Source organism: Pristiophorus japonicus, chromosome 5, assembly GCF_044704955.1.
Source record: "Pristiophorus japonicus isolate sPriJap1 chromosome 5, sPriJap1.hap1, whole genome shotgun sequence".
Lineage (NCBI taxonomy): Eukaryota > Metazoa > Chordata > Chondrichthyes > Pristiophoridae > Pristiophorus > Pristiophorus japonicus.
Window position 1 is genome coordinate 107,627,054 of NC_091981.1, and position 24,922 is coordinate 107,651,975.

General features: G+C 44.1%; 1 protein-coding gene across 4 annotated transcripts in view; it reads left to right on the plus strand.

Moving 5' to 3' along the window:
* Positions 1 to 24,922, plus strand: part of chn2 (chimerin 2) — a 485,758-nt gene that overhangs the window by 455,686 nt on the left and 5,150 nt on the right. For all 4 annotated transcript variants that reach the window (XM_070880837.1, XM_070880839.1, XM_070880840.1 and 1 more), the window contains one exon: positions 2,879 to 2,956. In XM_070880837.1, coding sequence (XP_070736938.1) covers positions 2,879 to 2,956 — 78 coding nt within the window. The remainder of the gene's footprint in view (positions 1 to 2,878; positions 2,957 to 24,922) is intronic.

Consider the following 24,922-nt stretch of genomic DNA (forward strand, 5'->3'; position numbering starts at 1 on the left):
CGTATATATGGATTTTAGCAAGGCATTTGATAAGGTTCCACATGGCAGACTGGTCACGCAAGTAAAAGCCCATGGGATCCAGGGCAAAGTGGCAAGTTGGATCCAAAATTGGCTCCGAGGCAGGAAGCAAAGGGTAATGGTTGATGGGTGTTTTTGTGACTGGAAGTATCTTTCCAGTGGGGTTCCGCAGGGCTCAGTACTAGGTCCCTTGCTTTTTGTGGTACATATCAATGATTTAGACTTGAATGTAGGCTGTATGATTAAGAAGTTTGCAGATGATACTAAAATCGGCTGTATGGTTGATAAAGAAGAAGAAAACTGTAGCCTGCAGGAAGATATCAATAAACTCATCAGGTGGGCAGAAGAGTGGCAAATGGAATTCAATCTGGAAAAGTGTGAGGTAATGCATTTGGGGAGGGCTAACTAGACAAGGAAATTCACATTAAATGGTAGGACACTGAGGAGTGTAGAGGAACAAAGGGACCTTGGAGTGCATGTCCACAGATCCCTGAAGGTAGCAGGCCAGATAGATAAGGTGGTTAAGAACACCTACGGAATACTTGCCTTTATTAGCCGAGGCATAGAATAAAAGAGCAGGGAGGTTATGATTGAACTGTATAAAACACTAGTTAGGCCACAGCTAGAGTACTGCGTGCACATTACAGGAAAGATGTGTTTGCATTAGAGAGGGTACAGAGGAGATTTACGAGGATATTGCCTGGACTCGAGAATTTTAACTATGAGGAAAGGCTGGGGTTGTTTTCTTTGGAACAGAGAAGGCTGAGGGGAGACCTTACTGAGATGTATAAAATTGAGGGGCCTAGATAGAATGGATAGGAAGGACCTGTTTCCCTTGGCAGAGGGGTCAACAACCAGGGGACATAGATTTAAAGTAATTGGTAGGAGGTTTAGAGGGGATTTGAGGGGAAGTTTCTTCACCCAGAGGGTGGTGGGGATCTGGAACTTACTGCCTGAAAGGGTGGTAGAGGCAGAAGCCCTCATTTCATTTAAATAGTCCTTGAATGTGCATTTGAAGTGTCATAACCTACAGGGCTACGGACCAAGAACTGGAAAGTGGGATTTGGCTGGATAGCTCTTTTTTGGCCAGCGCAGACACAATGGGCCGAAATGGCCTCCAACCGTGCTGTAAATTTCTATGATTCTATGATTCTAAACTTGAGGTCATCCAAAACTTGGCAGCCTGTGTTCTAACTCACACCAAGTTCCGCTTACCCATCACCCATGTCCTCGCCGACCTACATTGGCTCCCGGTTAAGCAACACCTCGATTTCAAAATTCTCATCTTTGTTTACAAATCCCTCCATGGTCTCGCCCTTCCCTATCTCTGTAATCTCCTTCAGCCTCACAACCGCCTGAGATGTCTGCGCTCTTCAAATTCTGCCCTCTTTAGCATCCCTTATTATAACTGCTCAACCATTGGTGGCCATGCCTTCAGCTGCCTAGGCCTAAGTTCTGAAACGCCCTCCCTAAACTTCTCTGCCTCTCTACCTCTCTTCCCTTCTTTAAGATGCTCCTTAAAACCTACCTCTGACCAAGCTTTTGGTTTATCGACCGGAATTTCTTCTTATGTGGCTCGGTGTCAAGTTTATTTGTTTTGTCTTGAAACACCCCTGTGAAGCGCCTTGGGGTGTTTCACGATGTTAAAGGTGCTATATAAATACAAGTTGTTGTTGTTGTCCATAATGCATAAAGTGTGCCTGTAATCTGCAGCCTATTACACTGTAAACATGCAGAAATTATGTCACAAATATCTTCAGTATCTTTGAAGATGTTATACTGCATTGCTTTTAGTTTGGAGTTCATCTCAAACCTGAAAAAGACAAAGGGATCACTAGTCTTCTATTATACAACACTATATAAAGGCACTATATAAATGCAAGTTGCTGTTCTTTTAAAGTAAAGGTAAAAGTTAGCCAAGAGGGGCTCTATATAGATGGCAATAATTGAGACTGATTACATAGTATAAATTTTAGAACCCTAATGCAGAGATAATTTGTAATATGTTCAAAATCTCCAGCATTATATATTTAATTGAGGAAACATGCTACAGTGCATTGGATATGTTACAAAATCTGACTAAATAACACAGGAACAAATAAAAACCATTATGCATTATGGTCTGTCCGTTAGATATATATAATTTCCAGCAGATTCCTCTTGTGTTTTCTATTTATGCCATGGGTATTTTATGAGTAGATCAAAAGATAAGAATAAAAGTGATAAAACATGCAGCAGATCCAAGCGTGTGTGGCACATGGTTACATCAAAATGTTATCTCTTCAAAGTCAAAAAGCTGTTGGTGTTCTCATTGTCATGGCTGTAACTGTAGTGATCATTAGATCTCAGATTTTCTGATGTTATTGGGTTACAAGGGGACATTTATTTAGCATGAGATTTTCAAAATGTATGGATGAAGGGAGCATACTGTATTAATGTATATATGGAATGAAAATATTTCAGTGAAAGTTGTATCCCATGAATGTTGTGGGGTTACCGATGCACTCAGTAGTCTTATTTTCTAATCTTAAATACATTTTTTTCCTGTTTTAAAAAGAATACAGAGAAATTTTAAAATATCAGATTAAAAGCAGACTCCTCCACATGTTTGATTTTCATTGGATGGAAGAGGGAATTATGTAGGCTCTTTTCCCCCCCACTAAACCAGTAGGTGTATTAATGAACATTTTGACTTCTTCCTGCATGGAGTCGGGTGTTGGGTTCTGGATACCTGTAGTATTCCCAACATGAGAATATTCATGGATGTGCTTTGAAAAATTTTATTTTAAACTCCATTAACTATCACCCCCACCATACACACTGCACTTAATAAATTAACAATTTTCCACTTGTGCAATAGGTTTGAAATCTGAAGGGCTTTACAGAGTCTCTGGATTTACCGAGCACATTGAAGATGTTAAAATGGCTTTTGACCGAGGTGAGTCTAACACTTTATCTTATGGTTTTAACTATAATATAAAACAAAATATGCATTTCAAATTATTAATCTTTGTGAGTTTTCCCATCGGCTTCACTTGTCAAGACAATAGTGCAATTTTAACATAACGAGCGTGTATTTCACACTTTATCTTGGGGAGGTGTTCCTTTGCTATTTGTATAATATAAACTTGCATTTATAATTTGTTCACCTCTCCTTGAATATTTATTCATTTGTCGCGAAACTATATACACACGTACAAAAAACGCATTTAAGCAGTGGAAACCTCCCTGTACCCATTCCCTTATGGTTAAAGGCCATATGTATACTAATATAATTGGGGGAATGAAATACATGTACAAAAGAAAAAGGACTGGATAGTGGCAAATGTTACACCCCTATTCAGAAAAGGGGAAAGGGATAAACCACATAACCATAGATCAGCCCGCCTTCTATCAGTATTTGAACAACTGATGGAGACAGCAAAAAAGAATAATATAAATGAACAGTTAGAAAGGTATTGGTTAATCAGAGCAAGTTCACATGAGTTTGTAAAGGACAGGTCATGCTTAACTAATTTAGACAAGTTCTTAAAGAAAATTATTTGAGCATATATATAAAGGGAAAGCAGTAGATGTGGCTAATTTAGATTTTTAAAAATCACTTGATAAAGTGCCACATAAGAGAATCATAAACATGAAGGTGCACAATATTGAAGGTAAGATGATGGCAAGAATAGAGTGATAGCTGAAGGATAGAAGGCAGAGAGTAGGAATTAATGGCTGTTTCTTGGTTTGGCAAGAGTCACCTATTGGCATAAAGAGATCTCTGATGGGATTTCACCAGTCCCCCATATACATAAAAGATTTGGGCCTCGGCATTGAAGGAAGTTCACAATGGAATGGAAAAAGAGATATTGGACTGCAAAAACAAAGATTATTAAAAGCAAAATTGTAGGTCAAGAAAACCATAAAAGGGCAAATGAGAGTTTCACTCTTGTATCTACAAAAGGAAGATAATGATGTATGTATGTACAGACATTTGTTTAGCCACAGTTGAATTACTGTGTGCAGTTTTGTGCATCCATTGATAGAAAGCATATAGAGCTAGAGAAAAGTGTGATTTAGATTAGGATGAAACCAAGAATAAGAAGATATAGTTATGATGAGAGTTCTGAAAAACTAGGAATCTTTGCATTAGAGCAAAGAACCTTTGGTTGTGGAGTCTAATTTCAAATGAATGAGTATATGAGAGTAAATAATGAAAGAGCAGTGATGAATTGTTGGAGAATAAGTGGAATATGGAGTGCTGTCGCTGTGGGAATCGGTCTTCATTCCACACAAAACTTACTGTTATGCCCTTTTTGATGTATGATGCAGACTCAACGGCCCAGAATTTGCGGGCGGATGCCTCCGACTGCAAAAATTTCTATGAAAGAAACTGGTGGTCCCAGAGGTTCGGTGACTTGCGGTCCTGGGCCTCTATGCGAAGGCCAACATGGGGCCACGTATCCCAGGAGCGTATGGGTTTTGTATGCATCACTGGGATCACATGGCCTGGCCCAATCTATCAGTATAAGGAGGAATCCCCATTCATACTTATGATAATTCCGTATATACGGAACCACCATAAGTATGAATGGGAATACCCTCCCAAAGCACAGAAACATAAGAATATAAGAAATAGGAGCACAAGTAGGCCATTTGGCTACTCGAGCCTGCTCCGCTATTCAATAAGATCATGGCTGATCTGATCCTGGTCTCAACTCCACTTGCCTGCCCGTTCCTCATAATCCTTGACTCCCTTATCATTCAAAATCCTGTTTATCTCCACAGCTCCCTGGGGTGGAGAATTCCAAAGATTCACGACTTTCTGAGAGAAGAAATTCCTCCTCATTTCTGTCTTAAATGGGAGACCCCTTATTGTGAAACTATGCCCCCTAGTTCTAGACTCCCCATTAGGGGAAACATCCTCTCTGCATCTACCCTGTCAAGCCCCCTCAGAATCTTATATGTTTCAATAAGATCTCCTCTCATTCTTCTAAACTCCAATGAGTATAGGCCCAACCTGCTCAACCTTTCTTCATATGACAACTCCTTTATCTCAGGGAACAACCTTGTGAACCTTCTCTGAACTGCCTCCAATGCAAGTATATCCTTCCTTAAATAAGGAGACCAAAACTGTACGCAGTACTCCAGGTGTGGTCTTAGCAACACCCTGTACAGTTGAAGCAGGACTTCCCTACTTTTATACTCCATCACCCTTGCAATAAAGGCCAACATACCATTTGCCTTCCTAATTACTTGCTGTACCTGCATGCTAACTTTTTGTGTTTCATGTACAAGAACCCTCAGATCCCTCTGTATTGTAGCATTTTGTAATCTCTCCAAATTTAAATAGTAGTTTGCTTTTTTATTTTTCCTACCAAAGTGGATAACCTCACATTTTCCCACATTATACTCCATCTGCCAAATTTTTGCTCATTCATTGAGCCTATCTATATCCCTTCGTAGATTCTTTATGGCCTGCTCACAACTTGCTTTCCACTAGTTATAGTTTGCCAACCTGAAAATTACCCATTTATCCGACTCTCTGTTTTCTGTTAGTTAGCCAATCCTCTATCCACGCTAATATATTACCCCCAACCCTGTGAACTCTTATGCAGTAACCTTTTACGTGGCACCTTATCGAATGCTTTCTGGATATCCAAATACACGACATCTACTGGTTCCCCTTTATCCACTCTGCTTGTTATATCCTCAAAGAACTCCAGCAAATTTGTCAAACATGATTTCCCTTTCATAAAACCATGCTGACTCTGCTTGACTGCATTTTGATTTTCTAAATGTCCTGCTACTATACTACTCGCTTAATGATGGACTCCAGCATTTTCCCAATGACAGATTTTAGGCTAACTGGTCTATAGTTTCCTGCTTTCTGTCTCCCTCCTTTTCTTAAATAGGGGTGTTACATTTGCGGTTTCTCAGTCCACTGCGACCTCTCCAGAATCCAGGGAAGTTTGGTAGATTGCAACCAATGCATCCACTATCTCTACAACCACTTCTATTAAGACCCTACGATGCAGCCCATCAGGTCCAGGGGATTTGTCTTCTACTGTGAGGACCGATTGAAAATATTTGTTCAAAGTCTCCACCTTTTCCTTGTTAACCATTATTAATTCCCCACTCTCATCCTCTAAGGGACCAACATTTACTTTAGCTACTCGCTTCCTTTTTATATACCCGTAGAAGCCGTTGCTTTCTGTTTTTATATTTCTTGCTAGTTTACTCTCATATGCTACCTTCTCTGCCTTTATCATTTTTTTTAGTCGTCCTTTGCTGGATTCTAAATATTTCCCACTCCTCTGGCCTTCCACTGTTTGTCGCAACATTGTATGCCTTTGTTTTCAATTTGATATCATCCTTTACTTCCTCAGTTGGCCAGGGATGGTTCATCCTTCTCTTAGAGATTTTGTTTCTCACTGGAATATATCTGCTGAGAGTTGTGAAATATCTCTGCTTGGAAGAAGGGACTGAGTGTAGCATAGCCAAGTTTGCTGATGATACAAAGATGGGAGGAAAAGCAATGTGTGAGGACAAAAAAAAATCTGCAAAAGGACATAGACAGGCTAAGTGAGTGGGCAAAAATTTGGCAGATGGAGTATAATGTTGGAAAGTGTGAGGTCATGCACTTTGGCAGAAAAAAAATCAAAGAGCAAGTTATTATTTAAATGAAGAAAGATTGCAAAGTGCCGCAGTACAGCGGGACCTGGGGGTACTTGTGCATGAAACGCAAAAGGATAGTATGCAAGTACAGCAAGTGATCAGGAAGGCCAATGGTATCTTGGCCTTTATGGCAAAGGGGATGGAGTATAAAAGCAGGGAAGTCTTGCTACAGCTATATAAGATATTGGTGAGGCCACATCTGGAATACTGCATGCGGTTTTGGTTTCCATATTTACGAAAGGATATACTTGCTTTGGAGGCAATTCAGAGAAGATTCGCTAGGTTGATTCCAGGGATGAGGGGGTTGACTTAGGAAAAAAGTTTGAGTAGGTTGGGCCTCTACTCATTGGAATTCAGAAGAATGAGAGGTGATCTTATAGAAACGTATAAGATTATGAGGGGGCTTGACAAGGTGGATGCAGAGAGGATGTTTACACTGATGGGGGAGACTACAACTAGAGGGCATGATCTTAGAATAAGGAGCTGCCCATTTAAAATAGAGATGAGGACACATTTCTTCTCTGAGGGTTGTAAATCTGTGGAATTCGCTGCCTCAGTGAGCTGTGGAAAGTGGGACATTGAATAAATTTAAGACAGAAATAGACAGTTTCTTAAACGATAAGGGGATAAGGGATTTTGGGGAGCGGGCAGGGAAGTGGAGCTGAGGCCATGATCAGATCAGCCATGATCTTATTGAATGGCGGAGCAGGCTCGAGGGACTGTACGGCCTATTCCTGTTCCTATTTCTTATGTTCTTATTATCTCCTTAAATGTTTGCCACTGCTTTTCTACAGTCTTACCCTTTAATATATTTTCCTAGTCCACTGAAAGTAACTTAAAAAAAAATCACATTTTTCAAATTAATAAAAGTTGAATTAAATTAATTATTTAAAACAAAAATTTAATTTTATGAAAAATAAAGTTATATATTTTAAAGGGTCTAAAAATAAACTTACATTATTTAACAGGATTTTAAATTTAAAAAATGTTTTTTAAATTTATTTTTCTGTACTTTAAAAGTCATAAGAATTTGATTCGCTGCGCAGCAGTTGGGCATATAGCCCAACTCTCTGCCTGTGGAGGCCCTTTAGTTTTGGATGCGATGGATCTGTCAAGAGAATTCTTGACAGATTGCAAGTTCCGGTTTAGGCGCATGCACTTCGCATACCTAAACCTGGAACTTGCGGGGACCCCACGTGCGCGGGCACGTGAATTCAGGGGAGCGTCAATTCAGGCCCAATGTTATCTACTGGCAGTGCAATATCCTGCGCTGGAGCCATAATTTTACGTTTGTCTGTGCTCCATAGACGAGTATCTAAAATCCATAATTTATTTGCCTCATGCCAATACTATAATGAAACTATCAATGGCAATCACATAGATAATCTAATTTTTCATTATAATATGCAGCATACTAGATGTTTCAGAGTATAATTTTGCTGCTGAATGCCCTATTAGTACTTACGTTGCTAAGGCTAAAGGATCTTCATATGAGATAAACAGCCTATTATAAACCATAAAGGGCGATTATCCCTAGAACTGGACCATTGTATGGGAAATGCAGAATCAGTGATTTTTTTTTTTAATGGATTTTCTTTGTCAATGGAGGGTGGCAGTAGTGTGGAGGTACACTATGCATGGGCAGTTGGTGGAAAGAATAACCAGAGGGGGTGTCTTCAGTATGGGGCAAGGTGTCACGGCTCATGAGCCAAGTTTCCATCAAAGCCACGATGTTAATGCAGTCTTCCACAACGAAGCATGATTGGCAAGAGTCCGAGAGGGCACCGAGCGAATCTAGGTTATGCTCAGTTGGTAGTGATTAGGAGATACATGTCCTAGTTGAGAGCAGAAGACGAGGAGATGACGTGAGAGAGTCCAAAGTTAATGTCTGAGGACCTCTGACAGGATGAAATTGACCTTTTAGACAGGATGGAGTCAGCTCTATCCAGTGTCCTGGATCGGAGAGAGTTGTGCGGAGAGAGTTGTGCAGAGAGAGGGAATCCTGCAACTGTTCAAGGAGAAAATTATCAGTGGGTGCACTGCTGGACATTATCCAATGGAATCGGAGGGCTGAAGAGAAGTGGAGAGTCAACCATGAGCCCGCAGAAACTGATTCCAAGGTCCATTGGAGGGTGAATAGTGGACTTGGGTGTTAGCAGTCTGCACCAGCGGATTTGGTCTACAAGCAGAGGAGTGAGGAACAGTGAAGAGTGAGACCCAAGGCCCAAGAGCAGTGATGTCCAGAGATTCAGGGGTGGGTGAAAAGTAAATCCATGGGATCAGTGCAGATGAGGGAATTCGTCTGAGGGACAGTTGTAGGGAAGTGAAGATCACAAGAGATAAGGGAGCAGCTTGAGCTGGTACACTAACCTGGTCCAGCGAAGGATGACTAAAGATTACAGAAGGATAAGAACATAAGAAATATGAGCAGGAGTAGGTCATACAGCCCCTTGAGCCTGCACCGCCATTTAATACGATCATGGCTGATCCGATCATGGACTCCGGTCCACTTCCGTGCCCGCTCCCCATAACCCCTTATTCCCTTACGGTTAAGAAACTGTCTATTTCTGTCTTAAATTTATTCAATGTCCCAGCTTCCACAGCTCTCTGAGGCAGCGAATTCCACAGATCCACAACCCTCTGAGAGAAGAAATTTCTCCTCATCTCAGTTTTAAATGGGCGGCCTCTTATTCTAATTCCTTTCTTATTATTCTTATTCCTCTCTGCATCCACCTTGACAAGCCCCCTCATAATCTTATACGTTTCGATAAGATCACCTCTAATTCTTCTGAATTCCAATGAGTAGAGACCTAACCTACTCAACCTTTCCTTTTAAGTCAACCCCCTCATCTCCAGAATCAACCTTGTGAACCTTCTCTGAACTGCCTCCAAAGCAAGTATATCCTTTCATAAATATGGAAACCAAAACTGCCGCAGGTGTGGCCTTACCAATACCCTGTATAGCTGTAGCAAGATGTCCCTGCTTTTATACTCCATCCCCTTTGCAATAAAGGCCAAGATTCCATTGGCCTTCCTGATCATTTGCTGTACCTGCATACTATCCTTTTGTGTTTCATGCACAAGTACCCCCAGATCCCGCTAGGTGGTGTCAGCAGCTATGGGGAGCAAGCAGATTCAGCAGTAAGGTAGCTGACTCCAGAGCAGGATGGGAACCAGCAGGAACATATGAAAGCTAGCTCAGTGAAAAGTGAAACATTTGCAGTAGAGTACCGGAATTCAGAGCATGGAGAAACAGACTAGGTACTGTAATAGAGGCAGTCCAGCAGAGTCTCGATAAAGTCTTAGTAGAAAGCAACAACAAAGGTGGAGATCACAGTAATGCACAGAAGCCAGTGTGAAAATGGACCTTGACTCAGGAGGTGGTGGATTTCTGTACAGCACCCAACACAGCCGCAGTGTACAGCTGAGGTGCCATCAGTGCACTGAAGTACAGTCCTGAAGGTCAACAGGTAATGGCAGGAGGTTGGGGATGGCTCCTGTAGACTGGAACAAGTTACCTTAAACTTGAAGTGATTGAGTGGCAGAGCAGAGTCCAGGGAGCCGAAGCATGCAGTGTAGTCTGAAGGAGTAGCCCAGTCCTGATGGCAGAAGAGTCACAGAGTCCAAGAAACCAAATTTGAGCAGAGATCCAGCATTTGAAAAGAGCACAGTAAAACATAGGCCAAGCAAGGTTGGGCAATGTATCTGTGCAGGTAGTGTTAAACTGGTAGACTGAGCTAAAATGAACCTACTATTGGGGGCAGAGGATGTTGTGCAACGGAGGAGAGGAGACTGGGAGGAAAAGGGCAAAGGATAGTAATGGATGGATAGAGTTGCAAAGGGGAAGAGCTCTGTCTAGAACTGCGTGTCATCTTCTTTAATTCAGAAAAAGATTGCTTTTTTTCCACCAAAATACCCTTAAAAATCATATATTTCTATAGGATTTGTACAACTTGTCAGAGCTTTGAACAGATTACAAATGATAGATTTTATGATAAATTTGGTTTGTTGAACTCTTCAACAAAGATTCCTACTTTGTATATAGTTGTGTCCCAAATCTGGCAACCTCGGGACCGAGGCCGAGCCGGTTTTCGTGTTTTTGCGGAATTCGGAAAGTGTTTCTGATGTCCGAAATCCAGAAACACCTGAGCTCAGATTCGGAACGTCAGAAGTGGGGGGTTGCTCTCCGAGGAGCTGTTCAGGTCGTCGGCCCCGTCCAGGAGGTGTTCGGGCAGGGCCCCGCCACCGTGGAGGTGTTCGGGCAGGGCCCCGTCACCGCGGAGGTGTTCGGGCAGGGCTCCGCCGCCAAGGAAGTGTTCATGTTGGCAGGCCCCGTCGCAGAGGAGGTGTTGGGGCGGGCCTGAGTGGAGGCGAGGCCCGCGGTCGGGCAGCGGCAGGGCCCTGAGGTAAGGGGAGCAGCGGCGAGCGGGGCGAGGAGAATGGAGGCAAGGCCCGAGGTCAGGCAGCAGTGGGGCCCCGAGGTCGGCAGGGTCGGCGAATCCAGATTCCGGAACATTTTACGGATTCCGGACGACCCTGCCACCAATCGGTCCGGATTCCGAAACTCCGGATTTTGGACGCTCAACCTATACCAGAGAAGGAGTAGCTGTTCTTTTTGTAAACAAACAATCTTGAAATTTGTAACCAATAAACCTGATTAAAGAATTGGCTGCACACATTTGAGACAATATATTACAACATAATCCACAGTAAAATATTTATTCTTCCCACAAAATATGTTCAACACACCTTATCTTTTGGGATTTTTCAATACCTGTAGTACATTATAGTTTGACCAGAATGTTAGCAATAACTATATGAACAAATGTTTGAGGAAAGGATTTTGAGTATGTATTTCCCACATTGCAGAGCTGGAGCACTCAAATTAGACATGGGTTCTAACATCTAATTACAAGGACATTGAAGGCAAAAGTTCTGTCATGTCTGTAACCATCATGCAACGGTAATCTTCATGCACCTGTAACCTTCATGCAACTCCTGTACACTGTACTTATACCCTAGAAATGCACACCCTGACCATAGGGGGTGAACTTGTGGGAGACGCTCCTCACCTGAGTTTCTAAGTACAAAAGGGGAAGTCCCACCCAGGGTCAGCACTCCTTGGTCCTGCGAAATAAAGGTTAAGGTCACGTAGTGACTGTGTCTGCAGTACATGCCTCGTGTGAATTTTGTAGTAAGGTGCAGGGACACCACAAGTTCATAGACTAATTTATCTTGAAGCCTCATCCTCGATTAAGAAAATGACGTGAGATATTTGTGTCACTGGGTTACAGATTCTTCGATCCAACCTAAATACCATCACTTGGGTTTCAAGGTTAGTGAGAACAGCAGAGATGACTAAGGGCATCTCTGTCTTACACATTCGTCACATTTTTTTGTTATTCGTTCATGGGATGTGGGCATCACTGGCAATGCCACCATTTATTGCCCATCCTTAATTGCCCTTGAGAAGATGGTGGTGAGCCGCCGCCTTGAATTGCTGCAGTCTGTGTGGTGAAGGTACTCCCACAGTGCTATTAGGGAGACAATTCCAGGATTTTAACCCAGCGATAATGAAGGAATGGCAATGAACTTCCAAATCAGGATGATGTGTGACTTGGATGGGAATATGGAGGTGGTGGTGTTCTCATGCGCCTGCTGCTCTTGTCCTTTTAGTTGGTAGAGGTTGCGGGTTTGGGAGTGCTGCCAAAGATTCCTTGGTGAGTTGCTGCAATGCATCTTGTAGATGGTACACACTGCAGCCACGGTGATGGATGGAGTGAATGTTTAACGTGGTGGATGGGGTGCCAATCCCCATTGTCCTGGACGGTGTTGAACTTCTCGAGTGTTGTTGGAGCTGCACTCATCCAGGCAATTGGAGAGTATTCCATCACACTCCTGATTTGTGCCTTGTAGATGATGGAAAGGCTTTGGGGAGTCAGGAGGAGACACACTTTCTGCAGAATACCCAACCTCTGACCTGCTCTTGTTACCACAGTATTTATGTGGCTGGTCCAGTTAAGTTTCTGGTCGACAGTGAGCCACAGGATGTTGATGGTGGGGGATTTGGCGATGGTAATACCGTTGAATGCCAAGGGGCAGTGGTTAGACTCTCGCTTGTTGGAGATAGTCATTGCCTGGCACTTATGTGGCGAGAATGTTACTTGTCACTTATCATCCCAAGCCTAAATGTCATCCAGGTCTTTCTGCATGTGGGCATGGACTGCACCATGATCTGAGGAGTTGCGAATGGCACTGAACACTGTGCAGTCATCAACGAACATCCCCACTTCTGACCTTATGATGGAGGGAAGGTTGATGAAGCAGCTGAAGATGGTTGGGCCTAGGACACTGCCCTGAGAAACTCCTGCTTAACCTACTTAACTCTAGTGGGAATAGAATGAGGCTATTTGCAGCTCAAACACCTGGGGTGGGGTAGTGTAGTACTAGGCCAAACTCATCCTGAGCCAAGGGAACTTTTTGATACATTCTTCCACTCAGTCATGCAAAATCTCTTGGCACGTGTTCTTGAGTGGTTGTCTGCAGCTTCCTTGTCCACTGTTGAGCATACAGAATGGCAGAGTCATATTAAGAATACTTAGGGCCTTGGGCACCAAAAACATTCAGGGTTCCTACACAACGCCAAAACAACCACCGCCCCCTCCCCCCTAATCCATTAAAGCATCCCCCTATGAAAGTACATTGTTCATTTTGGAGCTTCAGTCCGATACCACAGCTGCAAAGGGGTATGAAACTAAAACTCTTCAAAATAATGTGAAAAGTATGTTAATATATCCAACAAAGCATTACACTTCTGAAGACTATGGGCCCGAACTTGGTGAAAGCCAAGTGCTGCCCAAAGGAATGCCGAGAGATCTGCCAGTACCGCCCGGTGACAAAAAACTGACTTACGCCCTAAATCTGGGCGGCAGCGGGTGGGTGCTCCCAATCTCGGCGGCAAATGCGATCCTCGCCAAAGTGCCGCCGAGGATTGAGTCGGGCCCAGGGAGGGGGAACACATAAAAATAAACATTAACACAAAAAAAAACACTGGAACACTTTCAGGGGACCTTATCCCCCTGATTCACTGAAAAAAAAAGTTTGCAGGTCTTCATACTTACCGTTGGGATTAGACCTGCCTTCATGCAGTGGTCCTTCCCCTTGCTACAACCAACTCCTGCCTGCACCAAATTGGCAGCTCAGTGGGCGGGAGGTCACTTACGCGACTTGCACGCCAGCGGGCCATTCTCTTTTGAAACAAAACAACTTTCTAAAAGCAATAGAACTGTGTTTGAATTTCCTTTAACTGGGTGAAAGTCAGTTGATCCATCTCCTACTCATTAATTGCCTTGCCATCCTATGTGGCCTCTCTGCTACCATGGTTTCAATCACAGACTAGGCCATCGCCGACCACTTCTTTGTGTATCTCAACACTCACATCTCCTTAGTCCCTTCCAATCCCACTTCCTTCTGCATTCACCCCTGGAAAGAATTCTTTGCAAGTCGCTCACAATTTCTGTAATCCCGGCTTCTTTTTTCCATTACCGACTGTCATCTTAAACTCCTCTTCACTGGCTTCTCCACCCTCACCACCAACCATGCAAGGAGCTCATGGACTTCTTTGTCACTGAGATTGAGACCATCAATTCAGTTGCCTCTGCTGCTTCCCCTTGCCACAAGCCAAAACTCTCCCAGGTTCACAGCAGCCTCAACCCTGATCCAGTGTCTTTCTCTTGTTTCTTTCGTACTTCTCTCATGTCCCCTCTGAACTTATCTTGTCCATGATGTTTTTGATGAGGTAACAGAGAGGATGAATGAGGACAGTGCAGTTGATGTATAAATGGATTTTCAAAAGGCATTTGATAAAGTATCACATATTAGGCTTGTTTGCAAAATTGAAGCCCATGGGATAAAAGGGGTAATAGCTGCATGGATACAATTTTGAAAATTTTCAGATAACACAAAACTTGGAAGTGTAGTAAACAGTGAGGAAGATAGTAATGGACTTCAAGAGAAGGTAGATCGGCTGGTGGAATGGGTGGACACATGGCAGATGAAATTCAATGCAAAAAATGTGTGAGGTGATCCATGTGAGAGACAATACAAGCTCAATTGTAAAGTGGGTACAAGGACAGAGAGGCCTGAGGATGTTTGTGCACAAATCTTTTGAAGGTGGTTGGGCAAGTTAACAAAGCAGGTAATAAAGCATATGGGATCCTGGACTTTATAAATAGAGGCATAGGGCTAGACTTTTCCAAGAGCCCCTCAACGCCCAATTGCCCACCCAGAAAAACCGCTAATGTTTTGCAAGTAACGCTGGTGAAAATTTCCATTATTAAGTTAAAAATAATCACTTGGCGAGAAAATGGATATTGCACCATTATTCTCGGCGATTTCTCGGCCGTTAAAGGGGAAACTAAGTAAAATGGGTGGTTCTTAAAATGTTTTTAAAAATTTAGTCCGAGGCTGCGGTTGGGCCTAGGGAGGGGGGATAACTTTACCAAAAAAAAATTTCACTTTTTAAAAAAAAAAAGTTTAAAAAAACATTCCCAAGATACTTTTAAAGCTAATCGCCGTTTTACAATTTAAAAAAAAATAAAGAACCTTTAACTTACATTTCTTTGCAGAGTTCTCACCTATCGCCCTGTTTAAGCAGCTTTCACAGGGCGGTTACCTTGGCGATCTGGACGGGCTTCCGTTGAGGCCAAACTTACGCCCTGGTGCACGTCGGCGGTTTGGTCCTGGCGGGCGTTTTGAGATTTGGGCGGTACCATAAAAAACGAAAGGGGAAACTTTCGCCGGGCAGTTTCTCTAGCAAAAACAGCTGTACTGCTGAGAAAATCGCCGAAAATGAAGGTGAAAGTTTAGTCAGGAAGTTATACTAAATCTATATAAAACACTAGTTCGGCCCCAGGTAGAGTATTGTGCCCAATTCTGATCACCACACTTTAGGAAAGACGTGAATGCTTTGGCGAGGTTACAGAAGAGATTTACTAGAATGGTTCCAGGTTTAGAGATTACAGTTGCGTAGATAGACTGGAGAAGCTGGGGCTTTTCTCCTTGGAGCAGGGAAGGCTAAGAGGAGATTTGATTGAGGTGCTTAAAATGATGAAGGGTTTAGATAGAGTAATGTTTTCCACAGCTGAAAGGTCTCGGGGCAGATATAAGGTGATTGGCAAAAGAACCAGAGGTGATTTGAGGGAAAAAAAGTGTGCAACAAGTGGTTAGGATTTGGAATGCACTACCTGATATGGTGGTGGATGCAGATTCAATAGTAGCCTTCAAAAGGCAATTGGATAAATACTTGAACAAGAAACAAATTGCAGAGATATGGGGAAAGAGCAAAGGCAAGGGAATGGGACTAACGGGATTGCTCTTCAAAAAAGCTGGCGCGGACTCGATTGGCTGAATGGCCTTGTGTGCTCCACTATTCTTTGATTCTATTAGATCCACCTCCTGCTCCCTTGGCTCCATTCACACCAAACTGTTAACCACCCAACTAACCTTTCTGACCCTTATGCTAGCTAACATTTTCTCAGGTTCTGCACCCCTCCGTTTCAAACCATCCCATCTAAAAAGCCATTTCTGACCCCTCTATCCTTGTAAAACACTGCTGAATCTCCAACCCATGTTTTGGGGGTTTTTTGGATTTCGGGGCGTTAATCGTGGCGAGGCGCTGAAGTTAGCACCTGAAAATAGTTTGCACCTCTAACTGCAAGTTTCAGTGATTTAAGTTGGAGGAGCATTGGCGTTAAGTCAGGCGTTACGTAACATACTTTCTGTGCCCAAGCCGAAACTTGCAGCGGTAAAGAAGTTCCATTGTTGTTTAGTGCCCTGCAATATAACGTTTGATGTTGTGTGGTTTTATTTTGGTGGGGGTGTTTTTGTGACTTTGTTGCAATAAAATTTATGATTCATCATTTGCCATTGGTGTCTTGTGCATCATTCCAACGTTCACCGGAGATGTGCATTTATGGGGGCACATAGCGTGTCCAGTATAGAAACATAGAAACATAGAAAATAGGTGCAGGAGTAGGCCATTCGGCCCTTCTAGCCTGCACCGCCATTCAATGAGTTCATGGCTGAACATGCAACTTCAGTACCCCATTCCTGCTTTCTCACCATACCCCTTGATTCCCCTAGTAGTAAGGACTTCATCTAACTCCTTTTTGAATATATTTAGTGAATTGGCCTCAACAACTTTCTGTGGTAGAGAATTCCACAGGTTCACCACTCTCTGGGTGAAGAATTTCCTCCTCATCTCGGTCCTAAATGGCTTCCCCCTTATCCTTAGACTGTGTCCCCTGGTTCTGGACTTCCCCAACATTGGGAACATTCTTCCTGCATCTAACCTGTCTAACCCCATCAGAATTTTAAACGTTTCTATGAGGTCCCCTCTCATTCTTCTGAACTCCAGTGAATACAAGCCCAGTTGATCCAGTCTTTCTTGATAGGTCAGTCCCTTAGTTTCCTCCATTTAGGAGAACCGGTCCATTACAAGCTGGCAACATGCGAGTGTTGGACCGGCAGATCTCCACGCTCCCTCCCCCATGGATGGGTTGGTTATCCAGTGTGGGCCTCGCCAGGCTCCTCTTCATCGTCCTCCTCCTCCTGAGATGGGCATGCAATCCCCAGTGGCAATGCATGGCCCCTCATGATGGCCAAGCTGTGCAACATGTAGCACACCACAATGAATTCGGAAACCTGTTGAGGGGAGTATTGAAGGCTGCCTCCAGAGCAGTGCAGATCTGTAGGAGATGGCATATCTGTGTCAGCACTTCCTTTCGGAAACGCAGCCTTCTCACACACTGCTCCTCAGAGAGCTGGAGATCTGAGCGTTGGTGTCTGTAAACCCGTAGGGGGGTAAGCCCTCCTCCTCCCCGGACATCTTTGGCCTCTCATCATCCGTGGGCCGACATTGTCAAGAGTCTTTCCTCTAGCTTTGACACCGCCTGGCAATAGAATGGAGCATGATATGCGGGTGAACTAGTAATGCCCCCATTAAATTCTCTCACTGAAGTTGTATGGGCACTGTAATGGTAGATAAAAGTGAAATTTGCAAGTTGGAGCTTCACACAGCATTATGTGCGCAACCATTGTAGTCAAAATGACCTGCGATGTAGGATCGTCAACCCTCCGTTTAAAAATGTTGCCAATACCGCCTGGCTTTTTCAGGCATTTCCTGGGGCAGGCTTTAAATGAGGCATTAAGGCCGAATGTTTCATCATCACGCTAACAACGGAGGCGGGTCGGTAACTTTTTGCGCAAGCCAATAGCCAAATCTTCCATCCGGAAGTAAATCCTGGACACCCGGCATAATGCCCAAAAACAGCATTTAACGCCCCGCTAGCGCGCTAACCGAGGCGCAAATGAGCCGAAAATCCAGCCCATTGTTATCGCAAATTTGTGCACATCTTTTCAACAACTCCATATTTGAATCTTGAACCTTAGCCATAGCATTGATATAGCCCTAAACAAAGTCAGAAATGACATCCTCTGTAACTGTGATTGTGTTGCCCAATCCCCCTTCATCCTTCTCGGCCTCTGCAGATTTTGATAAAGTTAATCACAGCATGCTCCTCCAATACCTCTCCTCCATTATCCTGCTCAGTGGGATAGCCCTCTCTTGGTTCTACTATCTATCCATTTGTATCCATAGCATCTCCAGCAATGCATCTTTTCCCACCCTGCACCATTACCTCTGGAGACAGCAATGATCTATCCTTGGCCCCTTCCTCTACCTCAGCTACAAGCTGTCCTTTGGTCAAACGTCATCTGCAGACTTCACCCTACTGTCTTCACCCCACCATTGCCTCTGTATTATCAGACTGCTTCACTGACATATAGTCCTGGATGAGCCACAATTTTATCCAGCTAAACTTTGGGAAGACGGGAACCATTGTTTTCAGCTCCCATCACACACTTCATACCTTGGCTATCGGTTCCAGCCCCTTCCCCGTCTCGGTTTGAAACAAACTGCTCTCCACCTCAGCATCCTAATCAGCCTTCTGACTCTAATACCTTCTCCATCTCAAAAATTGCCTCCTTCCACCTATGTAACATTGACCATCTCTGTTGTGTACTTAGATGCTCGAACAATGATTCCACGAGGCAGTGTGTTGTACTTGAACTGTAGTGACCTTAGTCCTTTATTAGTTAACTCCAGAGTGAGGATCACACCTGGTGGCCTGCCTTTTATACTAGGCCAGGCAAACCTGTACAGGTAACCTACAAGTCTCCCACTGCTGTGCCCTCTGGTGGCACACTTGATATGGTACCAACAGTGGCCATGTAAGAGACATGACATCACTCCCCCCTGAACCCTCAGTGCAAATCTGCATTACTTATGCTCTGGGCTTTGTTCTATGTGGGTTCTGTCTGGTAGACCACTAACGGGCCGGTTCAACCTTGGGTGGGTAGTTGGTGCAGTAACGTGCTGGTGGTTGCTGTTTGTGTGTGTGTGTGTGTGTGTGTGTGTGTGTGTATGTGTGTGTTCCTGACCACTCCATTCTCCCGCCCACCCCCTCCCCCACCCCACATTGGTGTGGCAGGGGCTCCTGGCATTCATGTACACACAAGTTCAGGTAAGTGGGTTTTGCATGTTTTTTGTTGTTGAGGGTTTCCGTGGTGCGACAAGAGCGTTAGGTGCCTTGTCGAAGCGGTGCCCGGTGCTGGCAGTGGGAAGCCGGTAGGCTCACGCAGCCTGCTCTCGGGGTTGTCAGGCAGGTTCACAGATGCCTGTGACCACCCCGTCCTTTCTTTACACCCTGGGTCTCATTGAAACATATAAAATTCTGATGGGTTTAGACAGGTTAGATGCAGGAAGATTGTTCCTGATGTTGGGGAAGTCCAGAACCAGGGGTCACAATCTAAGGATAAGGGGTAAGCCATTTAGGACCGAGATGAGAAACTTTTTGCACTCAGAGAGTGGTGAACCTGTGGAATTCTCTACCACAGAAGTTGTTGAAGCCAGTTCATTAGATATATTCAAAAGGGAGTTAGATGTGGCACTTACAGCGAAAGGGATCAAGGGGTATGGAGAGAAAGCAGGAAGTTACATGATCAGCCATGATCATATTGAATGGTGGTGGAGGCTCGAAGGGCCAAATGGCCTATTCCTGCACCAATTTTCTATGTTTCTATGTTTCTATGCTCCCTGAGGAGCTGTCGTCCAGCAGTGCACAGGGAACCCCGCTGACTCGCTGGCCTGAGCGCCGCTTGGTTTGAGATCCTGACTGGTGCTTGTTTCCTCTGGGGAGACAGTGGCGGGTGACCCTACATGTACGGGTATGGCCTTAGTGCAGCATGCTCCTTCAGGCTCGTGGCCGTTGGTGCCATCGGTTGCCTGAGCGATGGAGCTAACCCAGGGCATGGTATCACCACTGGTGCCTTTGCCCTGTTGAGGTCGCTTGCTTAGCAGCTCGTTCGTGGTGCATGACTCTGGTCCCCGGGACACAGGCTACTGCATTGGCTAGCTTGCTGGACCTGAGTGTACCCGATGGGTGTCTGCCCACTGCATTTTCTGCGTGCAGTGAGAATCCTGCATCGCATAGCTTTTCCTTGCTTGTGATGGACACTCTAGGGGTCCGATCGCGCGACTTTTCCTCGCTGTTTACATATGCACAGTTCAAATCATAAATTACACATTGTACATGATTGCGTGACTTGTCCTCACTGGTTGCATGTATACAATTCCAACTATCGGTTACATATTTTACATGGTCAGTTACACATTTTACATAATCCGTTACACCGTTAGTCTCTAACTTACAATTCTTGTTACATTGCTTAAATGTGTGGATCTGTCCCTTTAATTGTGGAAGGTTACAGGCCTCCTTTAAGAGAGCCTTGCTTGCTTTACCCCAATCCTCTTCTCTGTTTGATGCCACGTGTTGCTCCATCAGCGCTGCACCTCGTGGTCTGGTTGTGGCCATCATTGTCTTCAGCACATCGCCTCGTGGTGCGGGCGCCATCTTTGCTTCGTCCACGATGTCGCCTGCGGCGATTCTCTTCTCCCCAGGTTCTGCCTCCGCAGTTGGGAAATCGCTGCTGGATCCGATTTTCTCTCTCCTGAGTCCTGCCACTGGAGCTTGGAAAGTGCGTTCGGGTCGTCTCAGCTGGATCATCTCCACGCAGTCGTGCTGAGCGTCTGTGTCTTGGGTGCTGTGCTGGTCAGCTCATCGGTGGAGGGTCCGCCCTCAGGTGAGGGCTTGCTTTGCCTCTGAGCGCAGAGGGCTTCGATCGCTGGAGGGGTGAAATCTTCCCACTTCCACTGGATCTTCTCCATTCACCTTCTGCCGAGCAGCGTTGGTCCATCACCTGCAACAATCCACAGAGGTAACTTGTGCACCGTGCCATCATGGAGTACCTTTATTTTCACACTACCAATGACTGGGATGATTTCATTGGTGTAGGTGCGCAGCTTTGCCTGAACCGGGGCCAACTCAGGTCGTTCAGTCGGATTGTCCCATAGCCTCTCAAAGGCTCCTTGATTCATCACTGACTGGCTCGCCCCCGTGTCCACTTCCAAGAAGACTGGACTTCCCTCTATCTCGACTTCCATCTTCAGCAGGAGCACTCGTTGGTGCAGGTAAACATGCTTTGTACCTCCCCGTGGGACTGGGCTGCCTCTCTGTCTAACGATTCATAATCCACGCTGGATTCACAGCCATCTGCGGACTCCTCATCAACACAGTGAGGTCCTATTTCTTTTACACATTCGCTGGAGGTGGCCCTTTGTGCCGCAGCCTTTGCAAACATAGTCTTTAAAACGGCACTGGTGAGCCCTGTGATTCCCTCCGCAACGCCAGCATGGTGCTACCCGATTAGCCCCCCTCAGCGGACTCTTGAGTTAAGGGACTCGGGGGCCTGTTCTCTCTTCCCTGAGAGGATTCGCGCTCTACAGTCCAGCTCCTGAATGGTGCAACTCTGTGCACAGTACCTGCCGGGTTTGAGTCCTGAGGGTGAGACATCTGCCTAGAGCCACAGGTCGAGGTCATGACTGGCTCACAGAGATGGCCTTCTGCGGGGTGACTGTGGTACCCACTGACAGTAGCTTATGAAGAAGGCCCTCATGACCAATTCAAATGACGAAAATGTCCCGCAGCGCTTCGTTAAGGTGGGTGCCAAACTCGCTCGGTGCCGCCAGCCTCCTGAGGTCTGCGGCGTACTTCGACTTCCTGGCCTTCGGGCCATTGGTGGGTATTAGAACCGATGTCTGGCTGTAAGTATGCTCTCCTTGGGCTTGAGTTGCTCCTGGAACAGGGTTGCAAACTCCTTGTATGACTTGGTCGTTGTCTTCGCTGGTGCCAGCAAGTCCCTGACAAGGTCATAGACGTTGGTCCCACAACTGGTTAGCAGGATAGCGCGGCGTTTATCAGCCAGTGTGGCTGGATTATCGCCTGCCAGGTCGTTTGCTGTGGAAAAAGTGTTCTAGCCTTTCCACAAAGGCGTCCCAATCATCACCATCGGTGAACTGCTGCAACGTACCAAGGGTAGCCATTTTCGCGTGAAAGTTCGTATTCTCGTCGCCAGTTGTTGTGTCCTTAAATGCTCTTAACAATTATTCCATGAGGCAGTGTGTGGTACTTGAACTGCAGTGACTTTAGTCCTTTATTAGTTAACTCCAGAGTGAGGATCACACCTGGTGGCCTGTCTTTTATACTAGGCCAGGCACACCTGTACAGGTAACCTACAAGTCTCCAACCAACAGTGGCCATGTAAGATACATGGTAATCTCCACCCTTGCCTCGGCCCATTTGCTGATGAAAATCTCATCCATGCTTTATCACCTCTAGACTTGACTATTTCAATGCTCTCTGGGCAGGCCTCCCAAACTCCACACTCTGTAAACTTCAGTTCATCCAAAACTCATTTGCAGCAAGTCCCACTCACCAACCACCCCAGCACTTGCCGAACTACATTGGCTCCTGCTCCTCCAAAGGCTCCAATTCAACATTTTCAGCCATTTATTTAAACATAGTCCCTTCTCTCCCTATCACTATAACCTTTTCTCCAGGCCTGCAATCCCATCCCCCACCTCCCCTCCGTAATCACCATTCCTCCGATTCTAGCATCTCCCCTCCCTTCGTCCCACCTTTGAAGAATGTGCCTTCAGCTGTCTAGGTCCTGTGCTCAGGAATTCCCTCCCTAAACCTTTCCACTTCCTCATCCTTTAAGGCCCCCCTTAAAACCCACCTCTTCGATCAAGCTTTTGATCAACCCTCCTAATATCTTCTTTGACTTGGCAACAATTTTTTCTGATTCTGTTTCTGTGAAGGACCTTGAGATGCTTTTCTACATTAAAGGCAGTTCATAAATGCAAGTTGTTTTTTAATGCATACCTCCAAAAAATCTTCCCCTATCAAAAAATAAAACAGTTTCTTTATCACCTTTCTTCGCTCTGCAAATATTGGCCCAGAAATTGCGGTCAGAAGCTTCCCGTGGACAGATACCACTGACCTGAAAAATTTCTACGAATCTACCTGGTGGTCCCGGAGTTTCGGAGACTTGTGGTCCTGGGCCTCTACGCGAAGGCCTGCATAGAGGCCCAAGTATTCCAGGGATGTAAGAGCTTCGCACGCGTCCCTGGGATCACATGGGTTGGCCCAACCAATCCAAGTAGGGGTATTCCCATTCATATTTGTAATGAGTTCCTTATATACGGAATCACCATAAGTATGAATGGGAATACCCCCCCAAAAGACACATTTAAATAATAATTTTTTTCAAATCACATATTTAAAATTAGTCAAAATGGAATTTAATTAATTATTTAAAACAAAAATTTAATTTTTGAAAAACAAATTTACATATTTTAACGGGTCTAAAAATAAACTTGCCTTATTTAACAGGATTTTAAATTTTTAAATTATTGAAAATAAATTACTTTTCTGTCCTTTAAAAGTCTTACGCTGATAAAAGCAGCCCCCCCCACCACCCCCGCCTCCCCACCTCCCCACACAGATCCGGCAATCTGTAATCAGGAAACTGATGAAAACTTTGGCTGTTCCGCAGTAATTATGCTGTTCAATTCCCCACTAAAAGTTAGACCCAAAGGGATTAGGTGTAACTGTGGTTTTTACTGCTAAACAAAGGTCAAGGGCCTGGAAAACTAATTTTCATTTTGTGCAGTGTGAAAGTTGTCCATTTTAATAAAAATTTACATTTTTAAGAATCTTTTCAAAAAAAAGCTTATTAAAATGTAAAAAATTTTTTTTAAGTTTGTCCATCTTTTTTTTCCAGAGAGCCCCAATCTTTATTTTATTCTCTCTAACATGTTTTAAAAGTTAGAATTTTAAGAGCTTAATCACTTCTTTGTTCGCTACCTGTGAGAATTCTGCCTTTTGATTGGCTGCTTAGACAGCTTGTTGCTGCCATAGCAGTTCACACAACGGGATCGCCACTATATTTAGTTGATTTGAAAAGCCAAAGTTCTTGACAGAGGGATCGCGAGATCCTTGGGCAAAGTGTACTTCGGAGTCAGTGGCGAATGCATTTGCTTCGCTGCTGACTGCAAATTTTGGGCCATAGATATATATAAAAATATGATACAGATGCTTAAAGATCATGATTTGTTTAAGGAAAACCTCACTTTAATCTCGCACTGATATGATATGAACATAAAACAAGCCTTTCTGCAGTGTATCAGTATTTACATTACTTACTATGTTCTGCATTGCATCAAGAGTACAATACAATCTGCTTGGTGATATGCTAAATCAATTGCTGCTCAAGATTTGTTTTCAAAAGTATAATGGTTGGGATGAGGTCACATCTTTCAATCTCTTGGATGTTTAATGTAAAACACAGTGCATAGTATATGACCAAAACCTGAAATTATAAATGTCAAATGCACCAACAATTGTTCAAGTAAATTGACATGTCTGTAATTTGCACATTTTAGTTGATAAGATTTAAAATTAATATATTTATGTTTGATTACAAAGATTAAACTTGCAAATATTGGCTAAACTTACAACTATCGCATTGAATATATTTAAGATTATATTTGGCTCAGCTAATTTTTCCATAGTCCTAGAAATGGACATTAGTTATTGTTACATCTTTATATAAACTATCCATTCAGAAACAAACCTGTTTATGAATATATCTCGTGATCTCCTTGGCGAAAATGTGAGGTTTCGCAACTTGTAATTGATTGTAGCGTTGTGAATAAGGGACTCCGACATGCAAAAAATCTACAAACATATCTGGTGGTCCGGTAGATTCAGCAACTTGT